Here is a 26959-nt window from a genome sequence, read left to right on the forward strand (position 1 = left end):
GAATAAAATCACATCACAGCAAACAGAGCAGTAGATAGAATATATCAGTGAACAACAGATATAGCAGTAAGCAAATTACATCAGATCTCAGCAGATTCAACAGTAAACAAATTATCTTAGTTTGAAGCAGAGTTAACAGTAAACTATATCAGTTCTCAACTCAGTAAAAAATAATTCAACTAGAAAATTAAAGTGCATAAATTTAAAGAGTAAGGGTTAAGAGAATTGAACACTGAAGTGTAATACTGCTTAAATATAAAGTTGGCTTAAAAATATTCAGTATACTAATCTGACAAGATATATTAGCACTCAGTAAAAATATCAGTAATCTGAATAAAATCACATCACAGCAAACAGAGCAGTAGATAGAATATATCAGTGAACAACAGATATAGCAGTAAGCAAATTACATCAGATCTCAGCAGATTCAACAGTAAACAAATTATCTCAGTTTGAAGCAGAGTTAACAGTAAACTATATCAGTTATCAACTCAGTAAAAAATAATTCAACCAGAAAATTAAAGTGCATAAATTTAAAGAGTAAGGGTTAAGAGAATTGAACACTGAATTTTTATAGTGATTTGGTCTAACTAGTCTACATCCACTCTCTCAAACTTTGAGTCTTCACTTTACTGTTCATCTCTTTTAAAGACAAGAGACAAAAAACCCTTTACAACTCTTCACACCAAAGCTTTTACAAGTAATTTCACACTTCTACCAAGTGTTATCCCAAACACTTTTCACAATCAAGCTTCAATAGGTGCTTGAATGACCTCTCATAAATGCTAAGAAGGTATTTAAAATTCAATCTCACTCAATACAACAGAATCTATAAAGAAGAGATGAGCATGTATGTCAATGATGAGTAATAAAAACAATTTAAACACTTTGAATGAAAGTTTTCATGATTTTAAGAAATTAGGAACAGTAGAGAAACTTTCATTAAGTATAAAATGGCCAAGGATAAGTATATTTATAGCCTTAGATCGTTTCTGATCGTTTGAGAACTCATTTGAATATTATAATATCAAATTTCAAGAGAATAGCCATTATTTTGTCATTTTCTGCGATGTTGTGTAGAGTTGAGTCAGTTAGCATACCAGTTAGCATACCAGAAACAATTGAAAACCAAGTAGCATGTCAGGAAAGTTTTTCTGCAAAACTTTGAAAACTTTAAAACTATACACTAAATCATAAAAAAATGCTTTTAGGCCATTGATAATTCAAAACAAGTTTTGAAAGCTTAGGATAAAAATTTGAGAGATTAAAAATAAGTATCATTGGCTTCTACTTCTCAATTCTTTTCACAAGCAATCCTAAAAGTTTAAACTAACTTCTAAACTATGTACCTTTATTTTGATCTTTAATGTAGCTTAAAAGGTAATATTTTCTTTCTTTGTCTTTGATTCATTTTGTGTTATCATGGGATGTCATCATCTCTTTAAAATACAAGTTCATCATCAACTCCATGGATCTTTTTCTTTATCCTTAGAAAAGCACAACACTTAAAATAATGTTAGTTTGATTTTAGTTGAGTTTTGTTATCATCAAAATTCATGCTCCTTTGAGCTCATAGGGTAAACAATTAAAATAATAAAGTTACTAAATTATATATGTAACACCCCAAAAAATTTTAAATTTATGAGCATTTTTGGTATTTTAATTTTATTTAAATTTTAGGAATTTTTTTGAGATTTTTTGGATTTTAAAAATCGGGTTCGATTTTCCGAAAATATAAACTTTGATGATTTTTAAAAATTAATTTAAAGACCACGTGGCAAAACTAAAAATATATTTGGAGTCTACGTATTTTTCTGAGTTTTCTGGAATTTTTTTCGGAATTTTTGGACCTCGTTTTCGGTCCCGAGGCAGAGTAAGAATTCAAAATTTTGTATTTCGAATCGGACCGGCTCCCTTCTATTTTTCTTCCTCCCGCGCGCGTCGTTCCCTCTTCCTTTTCTCTCTCTTTTCTCTCTCCTCCCTCCCCTGCCGCCGGCCAGCCACCTCCCCCTGCCACCCCAGCCGACCGGCGCCGCCACCCAGCCTCCCCAGCCAGCCGGCCGCCGCCCCAAACGGCCGGAAAACGCGCGCGATCTCCCTCCCTCGCGCGCGCGACGTTTCGGCTTCCCCGACCAAAATCCGGCCGATCCGGCCACCAATTGAACCGGGTCTTATGTCTAAAATCATCTACTCGGCGAGAGCTTTCCATAGACACCAAGAACGCTGAAATCCATCGAGCAGTTTGTCCAATTTTTGCTCGGGAAGTTTTTAGCCCATTTCGACTTTTGGGCTAGATTTCTCAAAAATCGTGAATCCCACGAGAAAACCGAGGGTACCAGCACGCTCCACTCGTCGAGAGCTTCGCGGCGACATAAATTTCAAATTTTTCCGACACCATTTTTCGGTGGGTCCCATGGAACTTCGCAGTATTTTTCCGAGCATTTAATGAGCTTAGAAAATTCTGAAAAATTTATGTACTAACCCCCGTGTTATGGGCTTCGTGTAGGTATCCTCGATTCGCGGAAATTCGACAGTTGACCGGGTCTGCAAAATTCCGGCCAGACAGACCTGTTACCGGAAAAGTCTCCGAATTGGACCGAGGTTTTGGCTAGCCCCCCATTGTCAGACGTCCCGAGCGCGTTCCCGAAGTCGGAATTGGCAAAGGTAAACCCGAACCTTACTTTTTCGTAATTTTCTAGTGCTTAAATAGGATTAAAAATCCATAAAATATTCGTAGTAGCTTAGAAAATTATGATTCTTTTTGCAATAGCTTAGTAATATTGTTAAGGACAGCGGGGCAAAGTTTTAAAATTTTTAGAGCTTATTTGGGCAGTTTTTGCAAAAATGGTCAATTTTAGGGACTAAATTGAAATTTTACATGTTGTGATGGATGATTGATTTGGTGGGCCCAGGAGGGGCTGTGTGATGTGATTGAGTTGTGGACATATGGATTGTGAATATAGAAGTGTGTTTTGAGCCCTTTTGCAGGTTGGGTAGGTCCTAGGTATAGGGGAGACTCTGCCGGATTTTCGGCACGACTTAGGACGTATTGGTCTTTTTCTTTGTTTGTATTAAGTCAAATTTATTAAATGATTGTAATAAAATTGTCAAGTGAGCCGATGCCTTCTTCTCCGCCCACCGCCATGATGATTGTCGTCAAGTCACAAGAAATATTAATTTTAATTGTAATTTCGATATTATTATATGTTCAAGCATGCCCATGCATCACTTATATGCATATATTTATGTAGTTAAACTCTAGGCACGATTTATGTTGCATTCATAACTGTTAGTGTGCCATGGATGTTGTTGTGGTAATTTAGAGCAGTGTGCGTGCGTTTGCGTGCGTGTGATGTGGTGTGGACTATGGATAGGACGGGTAGACACGGCTTGAGATCTTCGCTGGGACCCAGTCCTTCGGGGTAGACACGACTTGAGTTCTTCGCTGGGACCCCGATTTGGTTATTAAGTGGAAGTCCGAGCTGAGTTCTTCACGCACTGTGTTGGATTTAAGAGAGCTGTATAGGGGATCAGCTCCCATATATTATGATTGATGTTACAGGGTGCGTGAGTGCTCCAAATTTACCTTTTTGATGTTATGATGTGAAAATGTTGTTGAAGTTGCATTTCACTCTACAGGGTGCATTAGTTTTAGATAGTTATAGAGATTATGGTTAAAATTGATATTTTACTCTCTGAGTCGAACGCTCACTCCTGTTCAATATTTTTCCAGGCCACAGGAGGATATTTTTGAGGTTAACCTGCTTCCTTTCCTCGCAGGTTGTTTATCAATATTTGTGTAATTTTATTTACTTCTAGAATTTTCGCATGTGTTAGAAATGTTTATTTGATTTGGGTCTGTAAACTAAATTATTATTGTGGACCTGTAAAATTATTATATGCATGTTTGATGGACTGGATGAGGGAGCTGAGCTCCCATTTATCATTATGATGATATGAGTATGTGGAGGGTGAGCTGAGCTCCCCAATGGATTGTTTATTGTGTTTACAGGTCGGGTGAGTCAAAAACTCCCCGTTGGTAGGTCTATTTTATGGCCGGACTCTGTCCGGTTGGTTTCTTGAAATTGGGCCCAAATGGGCCTTAGAGTTGGGTAAATGAATAGTTAAGGCTTACTATGAGCCTCGGGGGCTTTAGGCTAGCCCAGGTCCTAGTGCCGGTCCGGCCCATAGGTTGGGTCATGACAAATGTGGTATCAGAGCCTGGTTCCAGATTCTTAGGGAATGTTTGTCTAAAGTGTTGGGAAGAGTCTACTAGGAGTCACATGCGGAAAAATAGGGTCCACATTCGTCTTGCATTGTCATCTTTGCTTCTAGTTTCTGCTCCATATATTGTGTATAAATATGAGTCTATAGAACTATGTAATGTACAGTTTTGAATTTTTTGGGCTAATGCTGCTGAATTTCAGGAAAATGCGTAGAAGCAGGAGAGCTGCCACTGCACAAGAACCAGATGTGCCTGACGAGGTGTCGGCACAGGATGAGGCGCCTGCCCCGAGGAGGTGGGGTAGGAGGCCTAGAGCTGCTCAAGTAGAGGAGCAGCCACCCCGTCTGAGATCGATCTTTTATGGCACAGGGTCCCATGGACCCCATGGCAGCTACTCTCGCTGGGTTGCAGAGAACCATCGATATGATGGCACAATATATGGTCCACCCTCCACAGCAGCAGCAGTCCACCGCACCAAGAGGAGAACCTTACAAACAGATAATCAATTTCAAGAAGTTGGTGCCTAGTACTTATGATGTGTCAGACGATGCATATCAGTTTTTGGATTCCTGCAGTGTGCAGAATGCAATTACGATTGGTGATAGAAGACTGATAGAGTGTATGCAGCATGTCATGGGGCCTATGCCTAGACAATGGATGAATGACTACGTGTTACCTCGGATGGAGGGTTTGTCATGGGCTCAGTTTGTGGAACTTTTCATCAATCGGTTTGTGCCAGAAAGCTTCAGAGATCAGAAACAGTGGGCCTTTGAGGCCTTAAGACAGAATGGCGGTGCAGTAGATGAATATGCTACAGAATTTCTGGAATTGAGCAGATATGCCCCTACAGCAGTATCTACAGAGACTATGAAGGTGAAAAGATTCCTAAAGGGGCTTGACAGGAGGTATGCGAACCTGGCCATGATGTCTGATCAGTCTTTTGATGTGGTGGTTAATCGAGCCAGACAGATTGAGATTAGCTATGCTGTGGATGACAGCGGAAGAGCAAAGAAAAACAGAGCAGAGGGTTCTTCAGGTGTTCCCCACATGGGTACTACGGATAGTGGTGGCCAAACCACTTACAGAGGAAGAAGCAGGAATAAGAGGAGTGGTTTTAGACACAAATCCCGAGGGTTCGCACCGGTACGGATCCAAAGCTGGTAACATTCGAGTACAGCGATTCGGCTGCTCGTTCAGATCCTCTTTGGCACCTTGTGCACAAAGTGTGGAAGAGGACATTCAGACCTTGTTTGATGGGTTCAGAGTATGCTTGGTGTGGCCAACCAGTCACTTTGCTAGGGAATGCCCCGTGTTCACGAGCCACGGATGGGGTCACAGTGGTTCTGTTGCAAATGTTCCTCGGCGATTGTATCCGGTGCTTCGGCATGGCGGCGTCGATTCGATGGCCAACAGGCCGAGGACAAGTGGGACGTGGATTTGGAGGCGGTCAGAGGTAGAAGTCGATGTCGTGGTTACGCCACTCGGGTAGGGTCAAGCTCGGGTTTTCACCCTGACCCACCAAGATGCTCAAGCTTCAAATGCAGTTGTGGCGTGTATTCTTCCAGTCATTCCTATGAGGCTCGTGTTTTGATAGATCTGGGTGCTACGCACTCATTTGTCTCCCCTGTGTTTGCCATGAGGTTGGGTAGAAACCCTACAACTTTAGAATGCCCTTTGTCGGTAGCTACCCCACTTAGTGACAACATAGATGTAGATATGGTTTTTCTGGGTAGCCCAGTAGTAGTGAATGGAAAGATCCTCCCAGCAGACTTGGTTCCTCTACCAGTAATGGACTTTGATGTAATTTTGGGGATGGATTGGTTGGCAACTCATTATGCCACCTTAGACTGCAGGAACAAAAAGGTGTATTTCCACATACCTGGTGTGGAAGAGTTTAGCTTTGATGGTGACAGGAGCGTAGCTCCATATAACTTGGTGTCAGCAATTAGTGCCAGAAAAATGTTGAGGCGTGGATGCCAAGGGTATTTGGCATTGGTGAGAGATACATTTGTAGAAGGTGTCAGCATGGAAAATGTTCCTGTTGTCAGAGAATTTATGGATGTCTTCACAGAGGAGCTTCCAGGGTTGCCACCAGGAAGGGAAATAGAGTTTTGCATTAATGTTGTGCCGGGTACAAACCCCATATCCATGCCACCTTACAGGATGGCACCAGCAGAACTGAAAGAGTTAAAGGAGCAACTACAGGAGCTTTTGGACAAGGGTTTTATACGTTCGAGCACTTCACCTTGGGGCGCTCCTGTTCTATTTGTGAGAAAGAAGGATGGGTCATTGAGGTTGTGTATCGACTACAGACAGCTGAACAAGGTGACTGTGAAGAACAAGTATCCACTTCCTCGGATCGATGATTTGTTTGATCAGCTCCAAGGGGCTAGATTCTTTTCCAAAATAGACCTGCGATCAGGCTACCATCAATTGAGAATCAGGAATGAGGACGTGTCCAAAACGGCATTCAGAACAAGATATGGTCATTATGAGTTCTTGGTAATGTCTTTTGGACTCATTAATGCACCAGCAGCCTTCATGGACTTGATGAACAGGGTGTTCAAGCCATTTTTGGACCGTTTTGTCATCGTATTCATAGATGACATTTTGGTATACTCTCAGACCGAGGAAGAACACGTGTGGCACTTGAGAATGGTGTTGCAGACTTTGAGGGAGCACCAACTATATGCCAAATTTTCAAAATGTGAATTTTGGCTAGAAAGCATCTCATTCTTGGGACATGTGGTTTCTAGTGATGGTATTCAAGTAGATCCCAAGAAAATTGAAGCTGTAACTGATTGGCTTAGGCCTACAACAATCACTAAGGTGCGAAGTTTTCTGGGTTTAGCTGGCTACTATAGGCGTTTTGTACAAGATTTCTCCAGGATAGCGGCTCCCCTAACTAAGTTGACCAGGAAGAATGTTCCATTCATTTGGACAGATGACTGTGAGGTGAGTTTCCAGAAGCTTAAGGAGTGTCTAACCACTGCCCCTGTGTTGACACTACCTGTGAGTGGTGAAGGATACACCGTGTATTGTGACGCCTCCAGAGTTAGCCTACGGTGTGTTTTGATGCAGAATGGAAAGGTAGTGGCTTATGCTTCAAGGCAGCTGAAGAGACATGAGCAGAACTACCCCACCCATGATTTGGAAATGGTGGCTGTAATCTTTGCACTAAAGATCTGGAGACACTATCTGTATGGTGAAGTGTGCGAGATATACACCGACCACAAGAGCTTGAAGTACATCTTCCAACAGAGGGATTTAAACTTGAGACAGAGGAGATGGATGGAGCTTCTGAAAGACTATGATTACACCATCCAGTACCACCCTGGAAAGGCCAATGTTGTGGCAGATGCCTTGAGCAGAAAATCTTCTGGCAGTTTGGCGCACATTTCAGTAGAGAAGAGACCATTGATTCAGGAGGTATATGAGTTGATGGATCAAGGTTTAATCCTAGATCTTTCAGATGAGGGGGTATTGTTGGCTCACTTTTCAGTGAGGCCAGACTTGAGGGACAGAGTTAGAGTTTCCCAGCACAGAGACCAACAATTGATGAAGATCATAGAAAGAGTACAGCAAGGTGAAGGTGGTGAGTTTGGATTTGCCAATGATGGCGCCCTAGTGCAAGGTTCTAGGATATGTGTGCCCGATGTGGACAATCTCAGAAATAAAATCATGCGAGAGGCACACTATACACTGTACAATGTCCACCCAGGCTCCACCAAGATGTACCATGATGTGAAAGATAGCTACTGGTGGAATGGTATGAAGAGAGACATAGCAGACTTTGTGTCCAAGTGCTTGACTTGTCAGAAGGTGAAGTTTGAACACCAGAGACCGTCAGGGAAGCTGTAAGAGCTCCCTATCCCAGAATGGAAGTGGGAAATGATCACCATGGATTTTGTGACTGGGTTGCCTCGTACCACGCGAGGATATGATTCGATATGGGTAATTGTAGACCGCTTGACCAAATCAGCTCACTTCTTACCTGTGAAGACTACATATTCTGTGGCACAGTACGCCCGACTCTACATTCGAGAAATAGTCAGATTGCATAGAGTTCCGACTTCCATAATATCTGACAGAGGGCCCCAGTTCACTTTTCGATTTTGGAGAAAGTTGCAGGAGGCACTTGGCACACAGTTGAACTTCAGTACGGCTTTCCACCCTCAGACAGACGAACAGTCCGAAAGGACAATCCAAACACTGGAAGACATGCTTCGCATGAGTGTTTTGGATTTTGGAGGTCAATGGGATGAGCAGTTAGCTTTGGTGGAGTTTGCCTACAACAACAGTTATCAATCCAGCATAGGGATGGCACCATATGAGGCACTATATGGAAGAAAGTGTAGGTCTCCTCTGTGTTGGACAGAAATGGGGGAAGCGAAGGTGCATGATGTAGACCTAGTGCAGTACACATCAGAGATGGTTCCCTTAATCAGGGAACGATTGAAAACAGCTTTCAATAGGCAGAAGAGTTATGCAGACCCCAGGCAGAGGGATGTGGAGTTTGCAGTAGGCGACTATGTATTCCTGAAGGTTTCTCCAATGAAGGGAGTCATGAGATTTGGAAAGAAGGGCAAGTTGGCACCTCGGTATATCGGACCTTTTGAGGTTACTGATAGAGTTGGAGCAGTCGCCTACCAGTTGGAGCTACCACCCAACCTCTCTCACGTTCATCCCGTGTTTCACATCTCCATGCTCAGGAAATACATTCTCGATCCTTCTCATGTACTGCAGCCAGATGTGATAGAGCTAAAAGAGAACTTGACATTTGAGGAGCAGCCTGTAGCCATAGTGGACTACTAAGTGAGACAGCTGAGATCAAAACAGATCCCTATGGTTAAGGTTTTGTGGAGGAGTCAGTCAGTGGAAGAGTGCACCTGGGAGTCAGAACGGAACATGCGTAGCAAGTACCCTTATCTGTTCAATGTATAATAATGTGCTTTATTCTGCCTTGTGTAAAATTCGAGGACAAATTTTCTGTAAGGGGGGAAGAATGTAACACCCCAAAAAATTTTAAATTTATGAGCATTTTTTGTATTTTAATTTTATTTAAATTTTAGGAATTTTTTTGAGATTTTTTGGATTTTAAAAATCGGGTTCGATTTTCCGAAAATATAAACTTTGATGATTTTTAAAAATTAATTTAAAGACCACGTGGCAAAACTAAAAATATATTTGGAGTCTACGTATTTTTCTGAGTTTTTTGGAATTTTTTTTCGGAATTTTTGGACCTCGTTTTCGGTCCCGAGGCAGAGTAAGAATTCAAAATTTTGTATTTCGAATCGAACCGACCAAATCGAACCGGACCGGATCGGACCGATCGAATCGGACCGGCTCCCTTCCCTTTTTCTTCCTCCCGCGCGCGTCGTTCCCTCTTCCTTTTCTCTCTCTTTTCTCTCTCCTCCCTCCCCTGCCGCCGGCCAGCCACCTCCCCCTGCCACCCCAGCCGACCGGCGCCGCCACCCAGCCTCCCCAGCCAGCCGGCCGCCCCCCCAAACTGCCGGAAAACGCGCGCGATCTCCCTCCCTCGCGCGCGCGACGTTTTGGCTTCCCCGGCCAAAATTCGGCCGATCCGGCCACCAATTGGACGGGGTCTTGTGTCTAAAATCATCTACTCGGCGAGAGCTTTCCATAGACACCAAGAACGCCGAAATCCATCGAGCGGTTTGTCCAATTTTTGCTCGGGAAGTTTTTAGCCCATTTCGACTTTTGGGCTAGATTTCTCGAAAATCGTGAATCCCACGAGAAAACCGAGGGTACCAGCACGCTCCACTCGTCGAGAGCTTCGCGGAGACATAAATTTCAAATTTTTCCGACACCGTTTTTCGGTGGGTCCCACGAAACTTCGCAGTGTTTTTCCGAGCATTTAATGAGCTTAGAAAATTCTGAAAAATTTATGTACTAACCCCCGTGTTATGGGCTTCGTGTAGGTATCCTCGATTCGCGAAAATTCGACAGTTGACCGGGTCTGCGAAATTTCGGCCAGACAGACCCGTTACCGGAAAAGTCTCCGAATTGGACCGAGGTTTTGGCTAGCCCCCCATTGTCAGACGTCCCGAGCGCGTTCCCGAAGTCGGAATTGGCAAAGGTAAACCCGAACCTTACTTTTTCGTAATTTTCTAGTGCTTAAATAGGATTAAAAATCCATAAAATATTCGTGGTAGCTTAGAAAATTATGATTCTTTTTGCAATAGCTTAGTAATATTGCTAAGGACAGCGGGGCAAAGTTTTAGAATTTTTAGAGCTTATTTGGGCAGTTTTTGCAAAAATGGTCAATTATAGGGACTAAATTGAAATTTTACATGTTATGATGGATGATTGATTTGGTGGGCCCAGGAGGGGCTGTGTGATGTGATTGAGTTGTGGACATATGGATTGTGAATATAGAAGTGTGTTTTGAGCCCTTTGCGAGTTGGGTAGGTCCTAGGTATAGGGAGACTCGATTTTCTACGACTTAGGACGTATTGGTCTTTTCTTTGTTTGTATACAGTCAAATTTATTAAATGAATGTAATAAAATTGTCGGTGAGCGAGGATGACCTTCTTCCTCCGCCACCGCCACGATGATTGTCGTCAAGTCTGTGAGTAAAATATTAATTTTAATTGTAATTTCGATATTATTATATGTTCAAGTATGCCCATGCATCACTTATATGCATATATTTATGTAGTTAAACTCTAGGCACGATTTATGTTGCATTCATAACTGTTAGCGTGCCATGGATGTTGTTGTGGTAATTTGGAGCAGTGTGCGTGCGTTTGCGTGCGTGTGATGTGGTGTGGACTATGGATAGGACGGGTAGACACGGCTTGAGATCTTCGCTGGGACCCGGTCCTTCGGGGTAGACACGGCTTGAGTTCTTCGCTGGGACCCCGATTTGGTTATTAAGTGGAAGTCCGAGCTGAGTTCTTCGCTGGCACCAGGTTGGATTTAAGAGAGCTGTATAGGGGATCAGCTCCCATATATTATGATTGATGTTACAGGGTGCGTGAGTGCTCCAAATTTACCTTTTTGATGTTATGATGTGAAAATGTTGTTGATGTTGCATTTCACTCTACAGGGTGCATTAGTTTTAGATAGTTATAGAGATTATGGTTAAAATTGATATTTTACTCTCTGAGTCGAACGCTCACTCCTGTTCAATATTTTTCCAGGCCACAGGAGGATATTTTTGAGGTTAACCTGCTTCCTTTCCTCGCAGGTTGTTTATCAATATTTGTGTAATTTTATTTACTCCTAGAATTTCCGCATGTGTTAGAAATGTTTATTTGATTTGGGTCTGTAAACTAAATTATTATTGTGGACCTGTAAAATTATTATATGCATGTTTGATGGACTGGATGAGGGAGCTGAGCTCCCATTTATCATTATGATGATATGAGTATGTGGAGGGTGAGCTGAGCTCCCCAATGGATTGTTTATTGTGTTTACAGGTCGGGTGTGTTGGTAGGTCCATTTTATGGCCGGACTCTGTCCGGTTATTTTCTTGAAATTGGGCCCAAATGGGCCTTAGAGTTGGGTAAATGAATAGTTAAGGCTTACTACGGGCCTCGGGGGCTTTAGGCTAGCCCAGGTCCTAGTGTCGGTCCGGCCCATAGGTTGGGTCGTGACAATATATTTCTTAAATTTCTAGGATATTACATAATGTGATTAGTGTAAATATTTAAAATTTATTAAATTTTTATTAGAAAAATATGAAATTATGAGAGATGTGAAAAGAGAGAAATATATATATAGGTTGGGTCATGATATATATATATATATATATATATATATATATATATATATATATATATATATATATATGTCACGAACCAACCTATGGGCTGGATCGGCACTAGGACATAGGCTAGCCTAAAGCCCTCGAAGCCCGTAGTAAGCCTAACTATTCCTCAACCCAACTCTAAGGCCCATTTGGGCCCAATTTCAAGAATTCAACCAGACAGAGTCCGGCCATAAAATGGATCATTTAATGGGGAGTTTTTGACTCACCCGACCTGTAAACACAATATATAAACATCTGGAGAGCTCAGCACACCCTCCATATAATCATAATGCCATAAAAATAAGTTTAATAAGTTTACAGGTCCAACATGGTAATTATATTACAGACTCAAATCAAATAAATATTTCTAACACATGCGGAATTCTAGGAGTTAACAGAATTATACAAACATTAATAGACGACGTGCGAGGGAGAGAGGCAGGTTAGAACTCAACAAGAAATCTCCTATATCCTGGAAAAATAAGGTGAATAGGAGTGAGCGTTCGACTCAGAGAATAAAATACTAATTTTAACCATAATCTCTATAGCTATCTAAAGCTAATGCACCTTGTGGAGTGAAATGCAATATCATCATAGATTTCATACAAAACACATAAAAAAGGCAATTTGGAGCACTCACACACCTAACATTGTTAAACAATACATATATGGGAGCTGATTCCCTATACAGCTCTCTTAATCCAACCTCTGCCAGCGAAGGTCTCAAGCCAGACTTTCGCTTAATAAACTAAATACGGGGTTCCAGCAAATCTCTCAAGCCGTGTCTACCATGAAGGACCGGGTCCCAGAGAGTGTCTCTCAAGCCGTGTCTACCCGTCCTGTCCATATCCAATACCATATCACACGCACGCCACGCACACACACTACTCCAAATTACCACAAACAACATCTATGGCATTTCAACAATTATGAATGCAACATAAAATGTGCCTAGTGTTTAACTATATAGATACATATTTATAAGTGATGCATGTGCATGCTTGAACATATAATAATATCGAAATTACAATTAAAATTAATATTTTACTCACAGATTTAACCGCAGTCACTAAGGTGGCTGGGCGGAGGAGAAAGGCTGTCCCGGCTCACCTGATAATTTTATTACAATTATTTAATACATTTTACTCAATACAAACTGAAAAAAGACCAAAGATGTCCTAAGTCGTGCCGAAAATCTGACAGAGTCTCCCCTATACCTAGGACCTACTCAACCTGCAAAAGGGCTTAAAACGCACTTCTATATCCACAAACTATACACCCAGAACTCAATCACATCACACAGCCCCTCCTGGGCCCATTCAAACAGTCATCAATCACAATATGTAAAATTACAGTTTAGTCCTTATAATTTAACTCTTTTGCAAAAACTACCCATATGAGTTCTAAAAATTCTAAAAATTTACCCCGCGGTCTTTAGCATTATTACTAAGCTAATGCAAAAGGAATTATAATTTTCTAAGCTACCACGAATATTTTATGGATTTTTAATCCCATTCAAGCACTAGATAATTAAGAAAAAAATAAGGTTCGGGTTTACCTATGCTGATTCTAACCCCGGGGACACGCTCGGGACGTCTGGCAATGGTGGGGTAGCCAAAATTTCGATCCAATTCCAAGGCTTTTTCGGTAGCCTGTCTATCCGGGCCTGAAATTACCGATCCGAGCAACTGTGGAATTTCTGTAAATTGAAGATACCTATGCGAAGTCCACAACACGGGGGTTAGTATATAATTTTTACGAAATTTTCTAAGCTCATTTAGTACTAGGAAAAACACTACAAAATTTTGTGGGACCCACTGAAAAACTGTATCGGAAAATTTTGAAATTTATATTACTGCGAAACTTTCGACGAGTGGAGCGCTCTGGTACTCTCGGTTTTCTCGTGGGGTTCACGGTTTGTGAGAAATCTAGCCCAAAAGTCGAAATGGGCTAAAATTTTCGGGGATAAAAATTGGGCTAACCGCTTGATGGATTTCGGTGTTCTTGATGTCTATAGAAAGCTCTCGAGGTGTAGATGTATTTTAGCACAAGACCGGGCCCAAACGGTGGCCGGATCGGCCGAATTTTGGCTGGAAAGCTGAAATGTCACGTGCGCTCAGGGGGAACTTCGCACGTCGTTTCCAGCCGCCTAGAGCGTCGGACGGCGGTGGGGCGGTGTTGGGGCGGCGTGTTGGCGAGTGGAGAGGGCTGGGGTGGCAGCGGCGAGGCGAGGCGAGGAGAGGTGAGAGGAGAGAGAAAATGGGAGAGAGAGGAGATGTCGGGGGCGCGAGGGAGGAGGAAGAAGAAAAAGAAAGGTCAGTCCGATCCGGTCTGGTTCAATTCTGCAGGTCCGATTCAAAATACAAAATTTTAAATTTTTACTCTACCTTGGGACCAAAAACGAGACTAAAAAATTCTGAAAAAATTCTAAAAAACTCAGAAAATTTCGTAGAGTCCAAATATATTTTAGTTTTGTCACGTGGTCCTTAAATTAATTTTTAAAAAATCCTCAAAGTTTTATATTTTTCAAAAATCGAATCCGATTTCTAAAATTTGAAAATTTTCAAATAATTTCTTAAAATTTAAATAAAATAAAATATTAATATTTACCCACAAAATAATAAATTTAAAAATTAAGGGTGTTACAATAAATATATGTGTGTGTAACCTATAAACCTATAATTGCAAGTAAGAGAAACTTAATATTGAAATTGAGAAAATTTTGAGTTTAAAAAAAAAATTGCAATTGAACGATGATGCTGAGAAAACATTGTAAGTGAAAATTAGCCCATTTCAATATGGAAACTTGCAATAATCGATCACGGTGACTTTAATGATACCCAATGAGTTAAAAAAAAATAATAAAATTGAGTTTTTTTGAAATAACTCATAAAATCAAGTGATTTTGAATGATGATTACAAGAAATAAAATATTTCGTATTATTGTAAAATTCTTGAATTTAATCTTTATTTAGTGGCTAAGGTATGCGAATGGTAACAACCGCTCATAATGAGGGAAAGTGACACCTAAAAAGCAATCTGAATATTCAATCAGCTGGTTCAATTTCAAATTCCTAAAATTTGAAATATTAAAATTTTATAAAATGAAAACCAAACCAAATTGAAATGATAGAAAAATTAAATCAAACTGAATTTCGGTTTGATTCATTGATTTTGAACAGCATGCCAACAAATAACAATGTCGTTTCAATTCTCTCCCTAGTACAACCTTCAGGCACCCACCCAGCAAGTGAAACAAGCCAAAACAACAAAATTTCAAAGACAAGCAAATACAAAATCAAATCTGAAAACTAAAGTTAATGACCCGTTCTAGTAAAAAATTCAACAAATCTACAATCACAAATCCATTTATTATTTTAATTAGAACCACAAATTCACAATCAAAATCAATTAACACAAACAAATGAAGAGATCTGGCAACAAAAGCAGCGTAGTAACACACAACTTCTACGACAGAAGGTCTCGACTCTCAAGTGAGGCAACGCGTGAAGCAACAAAGGAGCACAAAAGCAACAAAGGAGCATAGAAGCATAGAAGCAACTCAAGAGCATGCTTGCCAAATTATGAGAGACAGATATGTCAAACACGTTCAAAATCATAATGAAAGGTCAGGTCTTATAACACAAATCGAAATGGTTCAATAAGAAACATCATGCTTGCCATCTTCATTCCCTGTACATATTTGCATTCATCAAAGTTCCTATTTGTTACTATGTCATGAAGTCTAAAAGTAAATAAACATATGAAGACTTAAAAGAGATGCAAAAACATTAAGCTTGAAATCCACTAAAATAATCAGAAGACAGAAAAGATTCAAGGATGAAATCCAAAGGAAAGAATTTCTAGTCGTAGATGTTTCGGGGAGATGTATGACGAGAACAGAAAATGCCGATGCTAATGGTAAGAGATGCAACTGAATGATTGCATTCCTTTTGAAATGGATTGGGAAGTGACAGTGGAATTGTAGTCAGTGAAGTGGACTTCGTGCTTGTACTTTTACACCATTTCCATATTGGGATGGAGCGTCTGAAGCTTTTTCAAAAATAAGGTAATGTTCCACTGATTCAGTGCCGGTTTCATATCGAGTTTAGGGGGTTAAAATATTTTTTTTTTAATAAAAATATTATTTTAAATGATATGAAAAAAAGTAATTAAAAAAAATTATTTTATTATTTCAGTGTTTTTAATACTCTTTAATCAGTATATTTAAAAAGTGATTTTCTAAATAGTAATTTCAATAATAATTCTAAATAGATTTTTAGTGGGTTGAAATTATAATTAAATTAGATGTTTCGATTCTAAGGAGGGTTCCTTCAATTATTTTTTTTTCTTTGGTTTGAAGAGCTTGAGGCAAAACACAAGTACACGATCAATTTTTATTTGGATTAATTTCATATCAATTCGATTTGATCAAATCTGGTCATCAAAATTATTTTAAAATTATTATTTTTTTAAGATAAAAAAATTAAGTTTTTATCTAAAATCGGATTGAATTGATTAAAATCAAAATCAATCTAATCTGATTTCAATTCAATCGGAGACGATTCTGATTAAATCCAAATTTGATCAATTTCAATCTATATGCATATATGCCGACAACAATGGGATCTTAAAGCTAACGTGATAGCACACTATCTATGCGATGATTCTCACATGATGAATCCATTGCGTTTGTGTTTGTTCTGAAACTCTTGATGGACATACCACAGCCGAACAACTGGAAGAAAATACACAAGAAAACATTAGAGGAGATTGGCAAGAATCCAAAGGTTCAACTTTTATGGGTATTTCCCATTCCACATCACACGTTAACGGTAGCAGAGACTTTGTATGGAAAATTCACAGCTAAGAGCAAAAGAAAAGTGCTGGTTTCTTCGACATTTTTCAAATGCTATGGTTAAGGAAATGAAAATAATCATACAATGCTGGTCCAGTCGTGAATGAACCAAAGCATCTTTTATTCCAGCCTCAACACCGCATGGTATATTATAGGGTATAAGTTAGTAACCAATAAGAACTTTTAAACGAAATGCAAGCTAATGGAATGAATTGAAAGCTTAAAAGAGTTATAAATCCAAAACCAACTCCTACACTGGAGAGGAACCAGACCCAAGGGCCTTCCAAAGTTTGACCCAGTCCGACATGGCATCAGCAGCAGAAGCAAAAACAGGATCTAATATTCCCAACTGTTGCTTCAATGCCGTTGCGATCTCAACCACACAATCTTCTGCAGTGGCTGCTGTTCGTGGCAACCTCACTGACTGAAAGAAAGGGACAACTTCCTCCATTAGCTTCACCCCTTCCCACTCTTTTTTCAAGCTCTCTATGGCATTACCTCTCTCTTTTCTCCATACATAAGGCAGCCCACTTTTCACACCAAGCCCAAGGTGATCACATACAACCTTAACACACATTCCACTCCATATATCTTCCATTGTTTCCCATCTCAGCTTTCCTTCCCCAGCTAACCTCAAAGCTGGTAACAAAGTAGGGCCCACCATTTCACGATCAAAAGCAATGTTGATTCCACTGATGGGCATCATGGCCCTTGCTGGAACAGTCATCACCGCATCAACATATCGAGAATTCCTCTGTCCTGGCTTCAGGGCTTGTGTAGGCGCATCGAAGTCAGCTAAATTAAGCCACAGTCCGCAAGACAAAGCACATGTAACCCCATTTCGAAGGCCAAATGGGTATCCACGAACAAAATCTGCTCCCTCACGATAAGGGTCATAGAGTGTATTAAAGAAGAAAGGGGTAGCTGGAGTTGTCAAGTTCATAATATGCTGGTCCACAGCATCTATTAAGAAACCTCTTTCATCCTTGGCTGGAATGCAGTCATCATCAATTGAAACAATGTACTTTTTTCGAGATACGAGAAAGCCAAAATATCTGCATGAATATCCAGAGAAGAGAATAGAAGTGGAAGAACCCACTGCACGATCCATATGAGACTTGGTATAGACATCCACATTAAATCCTTCTGGTATCTTGAGTTCCTCATTGAGGTCAGGGTCTTTCACAATTATCAAGTGGAATCGTGAGAATATCGGTCTCCATTCATTCATGAATGATGTCAGGTCTGAGTTGAGTGCCCCTATTACAATATCAACATCACTGTCCTTGATGTTAACTACAGACATCTTCCCAAAATATAAGAAGAAATAATTCAAATCCAAGAATTTGTTTTGCCTCCGAAAAAGATGTTTCTGTTTTTAGCCCAAAATGCAATTGACTAGGCTCGCACAATTATTTCTTAGAATTTCTCAGAACACCCTATCAAGAGAAAAGTAACATGTCAAAAGAAAATTAACTAGAACTCAGCCAAAAAATTCCTCGAATGATAGGATGAAAAGTTTTCAAATATGACTTACTGTTAGGAAGGACAAGAGTGAGAACATGCTGGATATTAAGCACCTGGATAACTGAAAGGATTTCATCTTAGCCAGTTGCCATGGACAGATTCTGAATTTCTTGTTCAGCTTTCCAGCTTTAAAAGTTCTCTGTTCAACATGAAAATCAACATTACTACAAGTATATTTTAGAAGACCAAACAAAAAATTAAAATAAATAAATTAAGGTAAAAGGTCATTAGAAGTAAGAATGAGAGTAAGACTAGAACATCGAAGTGCAACAGATTTGTATATATGTCAGTTCTGAATCATGAAGTCTTAATCCTTGATGAAAAAATGAAAATATTACTTATGTCAATATCATTTTTATGTCTGGTTAGGTCAAAATTTATTCGGAAAAAAGGAAGAGGAGTCTGAATTTGAATTGATACAAAAATCTTCGGCTTATGTTAGAATAAAAGAAGAGGAGAAAGTCACAATGCCTTGTGTAAAAGATGAAAAGAAGCGATTCATAACATGATGATATATGGGAGAGCTAGGTGATCAACAGACATATTGATGTGAAATGTATAGAATGACCATGGCAAAAAAAAAAAAAAAATACATAAGATACAAGATCAGATTGCTTTTTGAATAAAAAAAAGACCAGTCCAAGAACTTGGCACCATCACCTACCAATGAGCCCTTCCTTTTAAAACACTCTATTGAGTGCACCTGAGGCAACATGGAAAACAAACAAAGGAATCCAAATATATAATTAACAAAATAAAATGCAGCCTAACTCCAAGAATAATTAAAAATCTAATATGCGTGTCTATAACACAGTTCTTGTGGCCAAGTGTTGCTAACCCATCAACTCAATAGGACTTTGAGTTCTTAAAGTTCCAGAGTGACAATGCACTGTTGTTTGAGAATTTGCAGCAAAAAATTCGAGTGCTCATTGGCTGAGGGATAATTTATCCAAATAAACAAAAGGTAAGAAATGAAATTTTTGATGATGAAGAAAGATAAGTCTATCCAACACTAATTGAATTCACAGCTTGTTAGACCAGGGAGGATAATGGAAGCAGATAAACTATTGATTCACTTACTCAACGGTAACTGAAACATAAACAAATATTCAATTGGTGTTAGTTCGAAGAAAATCAAAGGAATTAAATTTCAGTGTTAGAATACTAAAAAGCAGTCTTCCACTTGAACTAGGAAAGAAACCGACCAAAAAAAAAAAGGAGAGAAACTGTTCAGTGGTTCTGGATCCATACATGACGTATTGACATTCAGCCTAAGAGGATTTCATATGATTCAAACTAGCTAGTCCAAACATGCAGTAATTTTGTGCATGATGGTAATACTTCTATGGGAATCTGATTAAAAAAATTACAGATTTTTCACAATCTAGACCATAGATCTAACCATCAGATTATGCATTTAGCCAGTTTTGATTCCTACTGCCAAGAGGGAAAAAATCAGACCAAAAAACTGCACAACTTCCTAATCAAAACAACAAAATGCCAAAGGTATTTATTATCATAAAAATTGAATGGTATGCTTCAATTCAACCAAAATATATATATATATATATATATATATATATATATATATATATATATATATATATATATATATCAACCCAGTTCACAACTTGCACAATCCAATGAGAAAATCCAACATTTAAAAGAAACCCAGAATTTCCCTTAAACCAGAAACACAAAACAACCCACTGTTCACATCACACACTTCTCAACAATTAAAATTCGGAAGAGGGGCAAAATAGAGAGAGAGAGAGAGAGAGGAACCGCGAAGAGATCGACGATAATATGATCAGCGAAGGAGGACAGATCGAATAAGTGGCAGAGTTGAAGGACAGCAGTGTCGATTGCTAGGGAGGGCAACGATGGTGGGTTCTCATTCGCTCACTCATCTAACACACACACGCACACACACATACGCACACACACACACAATATATAGCAGTGTAACTTATAAGCTAGATCAGCATCTGTGGCCTCCTCTCTCTAATTCAAAGGAAGGGGCGATTAGCGGAGAAAGATAATGAAATGGTCCAAGCTTTGTTCAGAGATTAAAGGACGGAGCTGCGTTATCTCCGTCTCTGGCGCTGATTAGTAATAGCATAATACCTTTGGTACACGTATCATGTGCTCCATAACGGTTGACCCTCATAATTTCTGGTGTTTTTTTTTCTCTTTTAGATTTTTTTGGTTGATACAAAAAAATAATTTTATAATTCAAAAATATTTATGTTTTATATATTTAAATTAACGGATCCTTAAAATAAATTTATTGTTTTCAAAATTAAAAAAAAAATAAAACAATCAAATATCATAATTTAATGTATTTTTAAAATTTATAATCTCTCATATTTTCTTATATTCGATAAATTCAATAATGATTATGAAAGAGTAAATTATTATTTAATTTTTTTATTTTAATAAAATTAATTATTTAATTTTAATATTTTAAAAAATATATTATTTATTCTATATATTTTAATTATGTTAAACTATTTAGTCCTTTCATTAAAATGTGAATTTATATTTAGTATTCACGTAAAAAAATTTTATTATTATTAATATATATTTTTTAAAATATGTGAACTAACTAATAGTTTTATTAAAATGTAAAGATTAAATAGTAGTATTTTTTAAAATATAGGAATTAATTAATTAATTTTTTTAAAATAGAGAAATTAAATATTAATTTAAATAATATAAATAACGAAAAATTTAACAGAATGACTAAATAATTGAACGAAAGTAAAATATAATGAATAAATAATATACTTTTTAAAACACAGTGATCAAGTGGTAAGTTTCATTAAAATATGAGAAATAATAGTAATTTTTTATTATGAAAAATGAATAATTTGATTCAATGTATTTTTTATTATATGACGAAATCTTGATTTTGTAATTTAAATTTATTGTGAAATTTGATATTAAGCCACAGGTGATTTTCACTAGTTACATTTGTATAATTGGTGAGGACATGAACATTCATCATGGACATAGCATGAATAGAGTATGCTTAATCTTGCATATATCTCAACTTCTGATCAAAGATAATTTGAGATGAATTCGCAACTCTCTTCTAAACATATCAGCAATGGAAGAGCTCTTCACAAAGTTACCATCCCAAACAGATATAACTCATATAGGTTCGCAGTTCCCACAGCTCAGCTAGTCTTAATTAGAGCCTTTCCAATCCAATCCCCTCAGGAAACCATGCAATGACTTTTCAGGTATGTACATGCCATTACTGTATTCTTGGTCATGCAAGATGTTTACAAGGCAAGATTAGAGCTGATCTATTTGCAAATTTTTTGTCCATAAATGAGCAGATTTTTTAGGGAAAGGACTAAACTATTAAGAAGATTTAGAAGGGCATTATTCCATCTAGAAATGCCACAAGCTGTGGGAGAGTCAAGGTTACGCAGCAAGCACATTGAAAGGGATCAAGTGAGAGAACAAATGCATGTTGGAAGTTTGCTTGATAGGCTGTTCCCAGTATTCCAATTACAGGCCCCTTCAAAGGCAGATACATAGTTTGGTGTCCCTATCTCAGAAAATTCATGGCCATCTTGGCATATAGAGTCAACTCATATGTAAAATCAAATAAGTTGGATGTGTCTCAACACACATACACTCAAAATTCAAAAGTAAGTCTACTCAGGATATTCCAAGAAGCAAAAATTATGTCCAAATACATCAAGAAACAGCAACAGCCTTTAGTGTTCGAAAATTGCAGGCCATCTTCTGTAAGTAAAACCCTTCAGATTGCACAAACAACAAAATTCACACTATTAGCATAGCAACCATATGAACATGCTTGCAAAACGTATGACATCCAGTTCTTGATACACTAGGCCTTTATTGTACTCCAACAATGGACATCAGAAACCTAAGTTTATCACTAACTTCCGCCAGATCAGAGGGATCCTTGAATGAAGCAGGTGGCTCAACTCCAGTGAAAACGTAAAGAGCCTTAAGCTCCTCGGTATATGTCCCTTGTTGTGCAGCTGTATATCCCACTATTGTGCGCATGGCATCAATTTGTTTCCATATGATCTCCTCGCTGTAAGGTGCCTACAGCAGAATAAGATAAGGAGTATATAGAAGTTATATATAATTCAATTAGAAGCAAAATGGCTATTCTTCCATAATGTTACTTCACTCTTATCATTTAACTCTTGCCCTTATACATGGTTTCTGCAGCCACTATATACATGCCCGCTTCACCTTAATTTGAATGATTTTTTACTTTTCATACCCACAATAGTATCCACATTGCCATCATCATAGCATTGCTTGTATTTTCTCATGAATCTTTACACGTGCATCACTTGATTACATTTTTAACATAATAATTGAATTAGAAAGGAAAATTTACTGTAGAGTTTGTTGCAAGTCGCATGATCTACACTAGGCAATAAATTGCAGAGCCAATTCAGATGGTGCTGCGTAATGCATGAAACGCAAAAATATGTCCTCTTGCTTTTTATCCACTCACCACTCAATTAATTGGCCCCTAATATTTTAATTTTAATAGGATCCAGCCAAGTAAACTATTAATGTTCCCGTCACAACTCACGCTTATGCTCATTGGTAGAAGCTGCAAGTGCTTGGTACAATTGATCAATGAGCAGGAAACATGGAAGAAAAAGCAATTAACTGTCGTAGGCAAGGGCTGCAAGATAAAACAGAGGCAGGTAAAATATTGAAAATGAGCAGATTTATTTAACGCTTAGGGAAAGTTGGGCCTTCTTTGCTCCAAACAGAAGTTGAGATACTAAGAAAAAAGTAAAACTTACGAGTGTGTCCAAAGTTATCCTTTGGGAAAAGTCTTGTGCATAGAAAAATATGGGCATCACATTTCACATAACCTCAACTTTTTTATTTTTATTTAACTATACAAAATAAATTATAAAAAAAATGATATGCGATATAACCTGCAGCAAGTTGTACTTGTACCTGATCAGAAATTCCACCATGTTCAAGTTCTCGTTCCCTTGACGGAATAGTGAGTTCCAAGAGATCAGAATTTTCTTCGAGTTTGTAACTTGGTTGCTCACTTCCTGCAGATGCATCAATATTCAAGTTCATAAAAAAGTCTAAGGAATTAACCTAATGACCAAGAAGAAAACTGGCTCAATTCATTTCAGAGTTGATTCCAGAACTTTACCTTCTGGTGTAACATAATCTACAGAGGAATGCTGCAGCTGAGCTGCACATTTATCATCAAACAAGTCAATTCCACTTCCATCTGCAATTTCTCTTACATCTATATTTGAAGAAACTGTAATTTCCTTCCCATTGAGTTCATGATTTCGTTTATCATATTTAGCCATATGTTCCTGTGCTCTTCCTTCAGACTTCTCCTGTTCTCTAATGTTATCATCAGCCCTTTTTCCAGATACTTGCTCCCCTTGGACAACAGGGGCACTTCCTGTAGCTCCCATTTGTTCCACCTCTAGATTTTCAAGTAAACTTACCTTATCACTTTTTTCTTCTACTTTTTGATCAATTGACCTGGCCTCTATGCCAACCCAGTCAGTAGCATTCCCGTCTCCTAACTGTGTTACAGTTTCTTCAACATTTTGATCAGTTTCCTTTAGCCCTTCCTCTACACCTCCATGGACATCTTCTGCACTTTGCTTGTAATTGTCCACTCCTTTATCAGTTTTGCCCTCATCCCTAATTTTTTCTACCAATCCTGTAGTCTCACTCACTAATTCTTTGCCTTCATTATCTCCTCCCTGACATAATTCTACAGCCACATTTGTCACTTCAAATGGCACCTCCTCCACTTTAGTATAGCCGCCACTTTTCTCCTTTCCCTCAATTACTATCATAACTCCACATATCTCCTCCGTTGCACCATTGTTTTCTTCTATCAGTGGTTCCTCTTTCTCCTTTTCCCTTATTCCTTCAATTTGTATCTCATCTGTTGCATCCTTGTTTTTTCCTATCAGTAGTTCCTCTTTCTCCTTTTCCCTTATTCCTTCATTTTGTATCTCAATCTCTTTTAATGAGTCTTCCTCTTTGTCTACATCCTCATCGACATCTTCCTCATATCCATTCTTCTCCACAACTTCATCCTTATTATTCAATATTTCTTTCTCCTCCTTCTCAAATCCTTTTTGAGCATAAAGTTCCCCCTTCAAAACATTCACTTCATCCTCATTTCTCTTCTCATCTGTGTCAAACCTCATCTCCCCCCTTGTTTTTAGCACTTCTTCCTCATTTTCCATTTCAACATTTCCTCCAAACCCTGCATCTTCTCCTCCATCTCTTGTTAGACCATCTTCCACAAAAGGAGGAGGAGTTGTAGGACTTGGAAGTAATTTACTCATAATTTTCTCAGTGCAAGCATAGCTTGCTAAGAAAAGCCCATAGGGGACAGAAACAGCAAACCCAAGTGCTGAGAGAACCACAAGTGGCGGAAGAACCACCGGTGCTGATGATATGACGAAACCAGTAATCAACATCTTCTTTCCCAGCGCCAACCCTTTATCTAAAATCCGGCTCATCTTTCCACTGTTTTCTTCACATTCCTGGTTCTCCCTTTCCATGGCCTGTTCTTCCATTCTTTAAGATCAATTTACCTTTATGTCAAACCAAGGCATAAGAAGCCACAGGCATCTAACAGCAAGTCCTAGCTTCTGTCCTTTTTCTTTATTGCTCAGAAAAACTAAGAGGGAAAAATTAAAAAGAAAACTGAAGAATGAGAAAAACTAAATAAGAAAAAAAAAAGTCGTCCTGATAATAAGAGCAAAAAAAAAAAAAAAAGCATCCACTGATGAAATATATACAAGAGGTATAAAGGAGTCATTTTGATCCTATAAAAGTGAAGCCTGGCACTTAATCAAGATTCAAGAAAACCAACAAAAAGAAAGATTCATCCATAGATAATCGACCTAACCCAGTTGAGCAAACCTACATGTAATTGTTAAGAGATGAGATTCAGAGACAAATACAAAATGATTTTTATGGAAATAACATGGAATTGCCGCAATTTTGGGGAAGAAGAAGAAGAAGAAGAAGAAGAAGAAAAAGAAATTACTTAGATGGCTTCAATTTCCCTTCCCAATTTTTTTTTAATAGTGACAGTAGCTTGCGAGAACCAACTACTGCTTAAACTTGTAACAAAGAGGGAAAAGCATAGTTGTATACCTGATTATGCAGGATCAATGGCTGTGTAACTTGGCATCAATCGATCGCACAATGATAACGGTCAATGTTGGGGGAGAGGAAAGCGAGTGAGAGAGTGTAGTTGGGGTTGCTAACGAGGCGGCAGTCCGTCGAATATTTTTAGTAAGAAGGTGTAATAGTTTTCGACACGCATTGGAAAGAAGAGATAGAAATAGATCTGGCAGTGTCTGCATGGTGCTCATGCAGCAGCCGCAGATGGCCGCTGATGGACGTTACTCGTATTTTGTTCAATTTCATCACAAATTTTATATTAAATAAATTTTATTATTTAATATGTTATAATTTAAATTATAAAATCTAATTAAATTTTATATAATTTATATTTAATATAATTGCTCTAACTTTTGGGAGAAGGTTATTAATTAAAAATATTTTATTAATTAAATAGAAAATATAAAAATAAAATATAAATCATTATATTATATTTTTAAATAAATAAAATTAATTATTTATATAAAAAATTTAAAATTTTGATAATATTGATACAGGAGAGACCCCGTTGTAGTATGGGGCAATGGCTCCCAAAGATCTTAAAATTAAAATTTTATGCAGGACCCGCGTTGTAGTTTGGGGCTATGGCTGCCATAGATCTTAAAAATAAAATTTTATCAGTAAATTTTAGTGTATTTTTTAAAAAATTATTATCTATCCTTTAATATTTTTATCTTTTTGTTTCGTCTCTGTATATATCATTTAATTTTAATTTCTTAATATTTTTATTGTTCAGGTTGTAGACTTCATTTTTCAAAATTAAACTCCATGCTCTCAAATCTCATCAAATAATCTCAAAAAAAATCCACAACTTATGATGCATTCTTCTCTAAAACAAAATAAAAATAAAAATAAAATAACTCACTAATAAAAACATCAAAAAACACACTTATTTCATATTAGTATTTTTTTTCATATTAGTGTTATATAAAAATAAGAAGGGATAAATTTCAAAGATGATACTTTACGGTATATATAAATACGTTATTTAAACTTTAATTTATCGCACAAAATTTCATTTTTCTCTAAAAAAAATAAAATAACTCACTAATAAATACATACAAAAACACACTTATCTCATATTAGAGTTTTTCTCACATTAATGTTATATAAATTTCAAGGATAGCACTTCACGGTGTATATCAATAAATTGCCTAAATTTTAATTTGCCATACAAAACTCCTTTGATTCAAAGGTTCATAGGGAAAGAGAGAATATACATATATATACATAATGGAAATCAAAATAATTTTACTCTCTTAGTAAGATCTAGGGGACAAAAATCAAGAATCTATCTAATAGAACCACAATTAAAACAAAAACAAAGAAACTTTTTTTCGTTTTTAACTAATACGATGTAATT

The 26959-nt window shown here is 37.9% G+C and overlaps 2 protein-coding genes and 1 long non-coding RNA gene across 4 annotated transcripts in view; 1 reads left to right on the forward strand and 2 right to left on the reverse strand.

Moving 5' to 3' along the window:
• Positions 1-10069: 10069 nt before the first annotated feature.
• LOC131179898 (uncharacterized) overlaps positions 10070-26959 on the forward strand; it is a 117306-nt gene continuing 100416 nt past the window's right edge. Inside the window, exon 1 of the long non-coding RNA XR_009148830.1 lies at positions 10070-10325. This is a non-coding gene — a long non-coding RNA (uncharacterized LOC131179898). The remainder of the gene's footprint in view (positions 10326-26959) is intronic.
• Positions 16930-20490, reverse strand: LOC110644016 (probable UDP-arabinopyranose mutase 5). The gene is made up of 3 exons (XM_058146960.1): positions 20173-20490; positions 18398-18526; positions 16930-18299 (listed from the first exon to the last, which is right to left on the reverse strand). Exon 3 carries the CDS (start codon positions 18164-18166, stop codon positions 17111-17113), a length of 1056 nt encoding a protein of 351 aa, XP_058002943.1. The 5' UTR covers positions 18167-18299; positions 18398-18526; positions 20173-20490; the 3' UTR covers positions 16930-17110.
• Positions 21854-25786, reverse strand: LOC110644001 (uncharacterized). 2 transcript variants are annotated; one of them, XM_021796569.2, is made up of 5 exons: positions 25567-25786; positions 23576-25084; positions 23365-23468; positions 22985-23080; positions 21854-22479 (listed from the first exon to the last, which is right to left on the reverse strand). In XM_021796569.2, the coding sequence occupies exons 2-5, from the start codon at positions 24978-24980 to the stop codon at positions 22264-22266; spliced, it is 1821 nt and encodes a 606-aa protein (XP_021652261.2). In that variant the 5' UTR covers positions 24981-25084; positions 25567-25786; the 3' UTR covers positions 21854-22263. The 2 variants fall into 2 exon arrangements, with proteins under 2 accessions (XP_021652261.2, XP_021652264.2); XM_021796572.2 differs by lacking the exon at positions 22985-23080 and having other exon boundaries at positions 25567-25782.

The sequence above is a fragment of the Hevea brasiliensis genome, chromosome 5 (genome assembly GCF_030052815.1).
Source record: "Hevea brasiliensis isolate MT/VB/25A 57/8 chromosome 5, ASM3005281v1, whole genome shotgun sequence".
NCBI classification, from domain to species: Eukaryota; Viridiplantae; Streptophyta; class Magnoliopsida; order Malpighiales; family Euphorbiaceae; genus Hevea; species Hevea brasiliensis.

What these genes read in the sequence shown, in the direction of transcription:
- LOC110644016 (XM_058146960.1), bottom strand. Translation starts at nt 18,166, where the DNA reads ATGTCTGTAGTTAACATCAAGGACAGTGATGTTGATATTGTAATAGGG.
- LOC110644001 (XM_021796569.2), bottom strand. Translation starts at nt 24,980, where the DNA reads ATGGAAGAACAGGCCATGGAAAGGGAGAACCAGGAATGTGAAGAAAAC. An exon ending in ATGGTGGAATTTCTGATCAG is followed by an intron (nt 23,081 to 23,364) that starts GTACAAGTACAA and finishes TTTATCTTGCAG; the next exon opens with CCCTTGCCTACGACAGTTAA. An exon ending in TTCTACCAATGAGCATAAGC is followed by an intron (nt 22,480 to 22,984) that starts GTGAGTTGTGAC and finishes ATTCTGCTGTAG; the next exon opens with GCACCTTACAGCGAGGAGAT.